The sequence below is a fragment of the Bidens hawaiensis genome, unplaced genomic scaffold, assembly GCF_021521415.1.
Source record: "Bidens hawaiensis isolate Kalapana, Puna unplaced genomic scaffold, B.hawaiensis_p1.1 tig00017496_1, whole genome shotgun sequence".
NCBI classification, from domain to species: domain Eukaryota; kingdom Viridiplantae; phylum Streptophyta; class Magnoliopsida; order Asterales; family Asteraceae; genus Bidens; species Bidens hawaiensis.
In genome coordinates, this window is record NW_027492651.1 from 194,025 (window position 1) to 204,336 (window position 10,312).

General features: G+C 33.2%; 1 protein-coding gene across 1 annotated transcript; it reads right to left on the bottom strand.

Moving 5' to 3' along the window:
• Positions 1-1,077: 1,077 nt before the first annotated feature.
• Positions 1,078-2,743, bottom strand: LOC143554103 (uncharacterized). Its single transcript, XM_077043959.1, has 2 exons — positions 2,721-2,743; positions 1,078-1,691 (listed from the first exon to the last, which is right to left on the bottom strand). Exon 2 carries the CDS (start codon positions 1,678-1,680, stop codon positions 1,078-1,080), a length of 603 nt encoding a protein of 200 aa, XP_076900074.1. The 5' UTR covers positions 1,681-1,691; positions 2,721-2,743.
• Positions 2,744-10,312: the final 7,569 nt, after the last annotated feature.

Sequence of the window (10,312 nt, forward strand, 5' to 3'; positions counted from 1 at the left end):
TAATATTTATTAGTACTTGTTACTAATAAATAAATAAATTAGTAACGTGTCCAAAGAGTAAAGATGAATGCGATATCGATACTCTAAAGTGTGTAGTTAAGAACTTGAACATTGGTAAAAAGAGAAATGAGAGCTGCCTTAGTATTTTTGTGTGGTTGGACCGGGTAGTGTGACAAGTGCCGTCGTGTGGCAGCGCCATGTGTGTGAGCGTGACAAGTGTTGGTTGGTGTGGTGAGTCATCGCGCCACGTGTCAGCGCCTGAGCTCACCTCAGTCTAGAGAGTGACACGTGTCCGATGACACATCACACTCTAACTACTATAAATAGAAGGGTTGTTGGGCAGAGTTAAAACACACCGACACAACTCGTAACACACATTCATCACCCGGTCTCGCACCATGAAATAGTTCGGTTCGTTCGTTTCCAACTTTCACACTCTAGCTCCAGGTATAGTACGGGTGCTAGGTTAATCCCGGCAGTACACACTGCTTCAGCTGTTGTACCCTGGGAGACAGACGGGTTCACCTGGGTGGCCCGAAATCTGTTTTAAGGGACCTTTGTTAAACAGAAATCCTCAGCCAACACCCGTTTTATGTTGCTTTCATTTTGTACTACTGTTTTCTATATTCAACTATGTAATTTTATGTAAAGTTGTTTTGGTTTCCTTCACTCTGTATTCTAATTAATATTAATAGAAATTTAAAGTTTATTGTTTTGCTTTAATTTGTGAACGGTATCTCTACAGTCGCCTCGTATAATGCCTGATGAAGAACATGGCCTTGTAATAACACAAGGCACTCGCCTTGACTAAATAGAGTTTTAAGTCCCTAAAATTATTTCTGCAGTCTCAAGATTCTTCTTAAAGTTGGTTAGCAGCAATTGCATACTTCCATGTTTCAAGATTCTTCTTAGTAGCTGTGCTTATTGAAACTAATGTCATGATCCATTGACCACTCTAAATGAACATATGTGACAAAGCTCAAAAGAAGAAAAACACTTACATAGAGATGAAAATAAGATGGTTTTAACAGCTCAACTAGCATTCATTAGTCTAAAACTGATAATAAACCCAACACTCTACTTTATAGAAAGATCTGCAATACTTTCAACAAGACTATCAACAGCATCATCTGCATTTGAAGAAAGCGCCTTCTTCAACTGTTTATCAATATCAAGTTCATCTTCATCATCTTCAACCGGGATATCTAAATCCCAAACCTTAAAAATATCCTCATCAGGCAGCGGTTCCACAAATTCAGACACCAAAAATCCCATATCATCATCACCATCATTAGGAAATTGAAAGTTCATCATCTCATCATGATAATTTGGAAGAAACGGTTGTTTTTTTAATATGGATAAAACATCATAGCTTTCTTGTTCTACGTCTTGGTCAACACTTTTTCCTGCAGCATGTGAAGTTACTTCTTCCTCCATGACGGAATGCAAATTCTCAGGGGCAGTTTGGTCATTTGGCAGGCCATGGATCTCAGAATGTTGATCAAGAATTTGGAGTAGAGCTTCTTTTAGAGAATCCATATTTTTTTCGGATATTTCAGGATCTTGAATTAAACACGAATCGGCCCAGGCCAAATCTTCAGCAGAGAGTGCGTCTTGATCTTGCTTTTGCTTGGTGTCAACGCTTTTGAAAATAAAAGAATTCATGTCATTATCTTCCATAATCGCGTGATCTTGACCTGCAAATCAACGCAACAAATCTTGTTAAACAGTTTACCACAATTGTCCTTTACCTTTTTTTTTAACTTTTTACCATTATTTATTGTTGAAATTTGATCAAAATCCTATCTCTCGATTAGACCTTTGGGGAAAGGATAATAATAATAATAATATCAATAAGGCAGCTCAGTCATAACAATATTGTTTGTTTACAAAAAGTGATGTTTTGATTTAAACATTAAGATAAATCGACATTACCAAGTTATCCTTCCAAAATAATTCTTAGATCAAGATAAAATTTCATCAACTGTACATAATCATGTCAAAATCGGTAAAAATAACATCCTTCGATTCTTTTAGACTTCAAAGAAAAGTTAAAAAAGTTCTAGTGTAAAATTGAAGGATGCTACTGGAATCATTTAACCAGACACTTAAACACCAAGATCTAAAAACAAAATGAATCCTAAATACACACAAATGAGATGCATCTATCATATTTCTAGCTATTTTATGAACGCCAGTGAAACAAGAACAAATCAAACACAGGACAAAAACTGTCTTCATGTTCTGATTCACCTTCTTTAGCAAGCAGGACAGGCATAACCGCATAACAATCTCACCAGTTTGTTAAAGGCAAAAATCTACACAAACCAAAACCGACATATATATACTTAAACGTTTAACCCATGATCCAAATAAATATCCAACAGCCATTGACCAGAATGCATAAGGTTCGGTAAGGACCCTAGACCATGAGCGACGGGTCCAAAGCGAACCTTAAGCTGTCGAGATATGATTCTGGGCCTAGGATGTAATCATGTAATGCTTCAGCAGGCACCAACTATGAATTTACAAATGATGCAAACTGAAATTCGCTAACCTATAATTAATCGTATATCTACTCCACACAAAATTAGGATCTAAAACCACACGCAGTCGAATTTCATCACGAAAACCGTCTCACCAGATCATACAACACAAATAAATAATAATAGACGTTTTAAAGCAGAAGGTAAACTTAGCAGCGAAAAAGAAGAAGGAACGGTTACCGTGTGCCACGGGAGAAGACTGCAGATGAGAAGTGAAAGCAGTAAAAATGTGCAGTAATTAATTAGATTGAAAACAAAGTGAGCGAGCTAGGGTTTGGAGATCATTTCTTCGAGTTTTTGATTGGGAAAAAGAAAGAAAACGAGTGATAATTATATATTTAGCGCTTGGGAAAGGGAAGAAAGTAAAATATATATATTCCGTTGCCGGGACTTGAACCCGGGTCTCTCGAGTATCCTAACCAACTAGACTACAACGGATTTGATTTCTGATTTGTTTCATACTTTAAAAATAGTTTATATCAAGCTTCGTTTTCTTAAATAAGTAATAAATGTGTGGTACATCTTTTGATACGTGAAGATCGCATTCTTTTTTTAGAACGTCGAATTTCTTATATTTATGTTACTGTATTTTTTAAATTTGGAGAGTCTCGATGCCACATTCTTGCCAGATTATGTTGTCTTAACCGAACCCACTCTGAGCTTCAGGGTTTTGCTTGGGCGTTCCCCCGGAAAACCATACCGCCAACTGCCACTTGACAGCCGTTGTGACACCACAAGAGCAGAACTCTCTGGCGTAGCACACAGTGGGACGAAAACCCGGGTGGGCTCAGGATTCGAACTGACAACCTTTGCACAAGGCCTAGCTCAAATCTTTCATTGCCAATATCCATTAAAATATGACACAAGTGAGATTCGAACTTAAGTATCCACCAGAAAACCTAAGCCTCCTACCACTAAGTCACAAACGAAGATCGCATTCTATCTTCTATAAATGCATGCCATACATGGGAATATGTTAATGTTAATGTTAAATTATGTGTTTTATGAGACTTCAAATCATTATTATTAAAAGGATGTTTAAGACTCCATAACTTTCTATTGCTTTCTCAACATACTAGTTTCAAATTTGACTTTTATTGTTTCATTTCAATAAATATATAGTTTTAAACTTCATTGACAAAACAAAAGGATATATAATTCGAAAATTAGCTTATATTATAAAAATTTATTTTTACCATATATTTATTGAATTACATACACCGGTGAATCCAAGATTCAGACTGGAGGTGTCCAAACTAGTTGATGTATGATGTCCCTTGAAAGCCCCGTACAATTAACAAGTTGTTTAACTAGTTATAATGTGGTCCGGTTTAGGTTCTTACTAATATTATATTCAATAAATGTTTATATCGTACTAAAAAGTTTACAAACAACAACAACAATCATACCCAGCATATCCCATAAATAACTAAAGCTATCTGTAGAGTCTAGGGAGGGTGAGATGTAGACAAACCTTACCTCTATCCCTAAAGATATAGAGGTTGCTTCCAATGAGACCCCCAGCTCAAAATAAATAGATAATGTGTGTGTGTGTGTATTAAAAGAAAAGAAAATAGTAGTATATTAATACTATACTAGAAACAATATACTAGTGGTAGCATTTAATCAACATTTATAGTGGACAGGCTAAATGATAATAATAATAATAATAATAATAATAACTATTCTGATAAAGATAATAACCCTAAATAGGAAATGAAAACACTAATAACGAAAATAGTATAATAAAAAGTTATAACGAGAGATAACCCCTCCTCCTACTGGTCCTTAACCTTAATTCTACGTCTCCAGAAAGTTCTATCCTGAACCATGTTCTCAGAGAGATGCAAATCTAATAAATCATACCTAATCCTCTCGTCCCAAGTCAATTTGGGTCTACCTCTACCCCTTCTCCCCTCTACAAGTATAGTTTCCACTGATCTCACAGGAGCCGTTTGTTGTCTTCTTTTTACATGTCCAAACCATCTCAATCTGCCCTCTCTTATTTTATCTGATATACTAGCTACCCCTAGTTTATCCCGAAACTCCTCGTTTCTTATTCGGTCTAACCTTGTGTGCCCACACATCCACCTTAGCATCCTCATCTCTGCTACCTCAAACTTGCGCGCATGTGTCTTTTTGATGGCCCAACAATCTGTTCCGTATAACATCGCCGGTCGTACTTAAAAGTTTACGATATATAAAATAAATGAGCCAACATAGAGTTACTTTTCCATGAAAATACTTTGCAAATGTATTGTTACTAAAATCAAATAATTCTCAATATACAACAATCGGAAATATTAGAATGTTAGGGTATAATAAAATAGAAGAGTAGATATGATCTTGATAGATTCGTCGCTTAGTAGGATTGAAACATAGCCGAATACACTATTTAAGGTCTTAGGAACTTAGGATATGAGCAAAAGTTATATGGGTCCAAGATTATCTACTCAATAATCAGGATTGTAGGTATATATGCTCATCTATTTTTAAAAAAAAAGTCTTTGAATGAAAACTGAATACCCAGAAATAGTTTTTGCATGAATTTATAGTCCATTGATGTTTTATTAAACGGATTTTCTAAAGACATCGGGGTTTTTTCTTAAAAACAACCTATAGGCCCCCGTATGACCAGATATACGGGCGTAGGGAGCGTTTGGTGTCCCTAGTAAGACCCGAAATCTTTTATATTTTTTAAAGTTTTACATAAAGAAGAATGAAGATCACGCTCTAGGCTTTGTATAGCTTTTGAAATAGTTTTAAGCATTGATCAAGACACAATATGTAACCACTTTGGTGTAAGTTTGTGTTAGTTGGTCCCTCACCCACTCTCACATGGCATGCTTCAAATGTACACTACCTTTGCCACCAATCTGGTCAAGAGGCCAAGACAAACGCAAATGAGGGCAAATGCCCATCATGGGCCATTCAAGTTAGTTGGTGTTTGGACCCTCTTGATAATTCAATCAATTGATGACATTAATAAAGCAATTATGACTAGTCCTTTTAGGGTGAGGGTATGGGTGATGAGTCACTAATTGATGTTGGATTTTACAATAATTATAAATGTTTATATCCTGTAAATATAGTGGCTTTTTGGAATTCTATCACTAAAAATTAAAGTGAGATTTTAAAAAATAAAGTGAAATAATTTCTTTTATTGTTATATAGAGGATTTTTCTTTCTTTTGATATCATGATTCATGCATGGCTTAATTTTATGTTAATTGTAGATCATAAACATTGTTACATATTGACTTGACATGGAAGCAACTCTATATTATGTTCTTTAGTCCTGAGCATTGATCATTTAGTTGCTATTTGAAAAATCATTTACACTTATTTAAACGCGTAAATCGGGATGGTCAAATGGGTTAGATAAAGGTTAAAATGAATAACTTGTAAGTTGCAAGTGTCTTCTTTAACCATTTTTTTTTGTCTAATTAAGAAACTAATGTTTTTTATATGTTATTTTATAAATAGTGGTATCAGTAAAAGATTTCAAAAGACGAGAAAATATGCATAGATACACTTTAAAAAGCTATGCTATAGAAAATAATCTAATTTATTTCAGTTAAGATATAATTAACTGATTAGTTAAAGATTTTAGTATAAGTGTATAACTCATATCACCAAGTTTGATCTAACAATCTCACAAGAAATAAAAACTAATGCCACGTACTTTGTTTTCAAGAGCTCACAAAGTTACGTTCTAGGGCTAGTAACTAAATTTCATGTTTGTTAGAGTACTTACAAAATCAGATTAATCTGATTTCTCCAAAACCTGCATTTTAAATATAAAAGGCTTAACCATCTTTTCAAAGAAAGTATGAGAAGATATATAGTTTATGACTAATTTTCTTTTTGAAATATGATAAAAATAAATAAATAATTAAAAAAAAAAACAATAGCGAATAGCCTATCATGTACGTGTGATATATTGATGGCTTATATGGTGGGCTGTAAGTTTTTTGGAATTAAGAAAAAATTAATATTCGAGACCCAATGGCCTATGTTTCATCACAATGGTATATTGACGGTGTCCGACCTTAAAGGCGATGATTGTCCATAAATGTCTCACGGAAATTAGAAAAGGTTTGAAGTTCTATAGGTTAATTTGAGCCATTTCCATGGTGATTAGTCATGCGTAAGTGTTTAACTCACACTGACGAAACGTAACAAATCTAAATATGGTTGTATTGTTACTATTGTTTTGGTTGTCTGGTTGACTCGTTACATATAACGCTTGGATAGTTGATTTCATGTTTTTTATAACAGCTTTTTTTAACGGATTTAGTGCAACATGTTGGTGGGTCCAAATTCTCAACACATTTATCCGGAGTTTTTAAATTCATTTTTATAATAGTTTGATAGAAAAATAATGGATTTTACGTGGTGTAATTTGGCCAACATTTGGAAATGGGACATGGAGACAATTGTGTTATTGGAGTAGTGACTTGATTGGTGAATCATATTCACTTTGAATTGTGCTCTCTTATTCATATGTGGAAGATATTACAAATTCATGGTACATTTATCAACTACATGTATTCCAAATATGTCAATGATAAGTTTTCCTTTATATGAACTTTTTTTTTTTCATTTTAATTTGGTATAACATAAATGATATTTGATTTTATTGTCATGGTGAAGTTCTATCACATGATTACTACTTAACATGGTATTAACAAAATAATAGTTTTAGTTTATTGCCGCAAAAAGTTTATTTAGGTAATTGTCATGTATGTAGATGATGTAACACATAAAATATAAAAGAGAAAACTTTCAAAGAAAATCGATGTAATGTTGATTAACTAAACTGTTGTAGTAATTCGTATAGGGCAAATCTAAATTTAGTAGTTAGAGTCAAATTTTAAAAACTAAAACTTATTGTGTGTGAATAAAATTTAGCTGCTTAAAAAATGCATGAATGATTGCGTGTTTCTGCAATTGAAAGACATAAACAAAAGTCGCTAAAATTGGAAAAATGGTTGAGGTTGAAATCCTGATTCGAGATGTTAGGATTTGAGTCCAACAATTAGAGCAAACAATCTTTGATGATTATCAAATGATCCAGACTATTGAGCCGTTTCCGTTCATTACTTCTAGCTCTTTATCTTGTCTCTGTCTAGTTAGTCCAATATAAATAATCTAACTCTATGATAAGTTTCATATTATAATTAATTGATACAATTTATAGCTATTTTGTAATTCATTAATAGATTTAATCTTTTGTTTTAGATGTTAGATACGTATTTATCATAACCATCATTTCTTTTTAACTTTAACATAGCTTTTGGATTTTATGATATATTTTCTTTTATATTGTATCTTTCTTCGAAACTACTATACATTCGTCATTTTTAAAGTATAAAGTGTAATTAGCTTGTTGGTGTATAATCAAATGAAAAAAAAATGTTGAAATTTTGAAAGTTGTTCAGTTTTTAGTCACGTGTTATATGTTTACATAACAACCAATGCTGCACCACAAACAAATGGCGCCAAATGCATTACAAACAAAATGTGACATCAACTCGGACTCGCCAAACCAAAGAGGCTCCTAGCTCGTGACCTCCTAATAACATTTTATGTTCTTTTTCGTGATGTTTTCATTTAGCCTAGAAAAAGGAAAAAAATAAATTTACAAGAAACCTATTAAAATTTATGATGAACGAGATGATATTAGGGTGGTACGATTAGATCTAATGGGGGTTTTGAAAGAGATCGGGTTTAACCATTAGTATGTTTTTCTCAACAATACATAATTGACTGTGATAACACTTCCTAGGTATAGAACTCGAGTATGAGACTGATGGGTTCATAGTCCATAAGCATAGGTATGCCGTTAATCTTTCGATGAAGTTCGGTATGGAAAGCTGTAAACTGATATGCATACCCATGGAACTGAGTACGTCAATTTGAGCTAAAAATGTAAGAATAAATATTAATATATATTTATTTATGTGTGATCATTTTAATAATTTATTTGATAATAGATCAAAATATTATTTATACCTTATTATATATTAGTTTGGTAATTGTTGATGGAAAATATTCCCCTTAGATGTATATAAAAAGAGATAAAGTTTTAACATCATAACCTAAACTCACAAACACCAAAATTGTGTGTCTCTCCCTCTCTCTAAATCGGTTTTGCCATAAACCCTAATCCCCATCCTTTACTATACATCATAAATGAGAACTCAACGAAGCTGACAATCATGTAGTTTGGATTATTACGCTCCTCTGTTGTTGCTACTCTTTTTGCTCTAACATGTAAGCACGTTATCGCATGTTTATTATTTATCATGTTTTCATTATTGTATTGAAGTATTGATCAACAAAAAAGGCATTCGAATATGTGATTATGTATAGAGAAATTGTGGGAAGTCTTATTTATTTGACTTTGACTTGATCAGACATCACGTATGTTGTCGGTGTCTTAAGTAGATTTGTTCAAGCTCTAAGAGAACCTTATCTCGAGGTTGTTTAGTTAGAATTACGATATGTGAAATCAGCTCACAGTTATGGTGTTAAGTTCAAGAGGGAGTCAAAGGTGGAATTAATGGAATTGTGTGATGTCGATTATGCAAAAGATCTAAACAAGGCGTTGCACGATAGGATATGTTTTCTTGATCGGTTCAAATGTTGTTACTTGGTGTAGCAAAAGACTGCCTACAGTGTCAATTTCAACTACCGAGGCAAAAGACTGCCTACAGTGTCATTTTTAACTACTAACGCATAATATTGGGCAACAACGATGGTTGCACAAGAGATTGCGTGGCTCATCTGGTTGCACACGAGAAAGTGACTATGTATGGAGATAATGTGTCTTTGATTTTGTTGGTAGAATACCACGGTTCATGCATGCACAAACATATAGAAGTTTGTTATTGCTTTATACGAGAAAGCTGTTGAACAGAGCACTTGATTTTCAATATATTAATATGTTGGATCAAGTAGCTGATATCTTCATAAAGAGTTCACCAAAAGATAAGCTTATGAAGTTTTGTATGCTCATATTAATGGAAGCAAATACCAAAAGGGGGTGATAAACAAAACGATACTAGAGTGGTATGGTTAGATCTCATGAGAAGGCTTAGATGAGATCAGGACAACAGTTAGTTTAATTTTATTTTTAATTGTTTGATTTATCCGAATAAGACGTGTCCTTATCGGTTTAGTTATCTATTTTCTTTTTTCAAATTATTAGCGTAGTTTGAGTAGGAGTCTAATTGTAAAAGGTATCGATTTTTAAAAAGTTATAAAGCTTATTTGTTTAAAGTGTTTTTATTTTCATCAAAGCAAAAAAAGTGAAACATGGTTCACACATGGCATGATTTTGTATTAAAGTTTATCTATTGTTACCTATATATATAGAAAATTATAAGAATCAATAACCTTTTTTATGTATGAAGGTTAACTTATCATAGAACCAACAAGTCATGCCATATATAGGTCAAGCGTGACAATCTTGTTAATAAACGTATCTAAACCTAACTCAGAATAGTAAGCAAATGTCATTAACAAAGACAGAGACATGACAAGAAACTAACAAGCGTATTTGAATAATTCAAAGCTAGACTTAAATTTGAATTTCGAAAAGGACATATGGGGATTTAACAAACTACGATTACAACGCACTATTTTTCTAAACAAGAAAAACTAGTAATATAAAAACTTCTACGGCAAAAAGTACGACTAAGCATAGCACAACTTAAACTAAGACAACCCGAAATTTAAAATAAAAATAAACCCTAAATA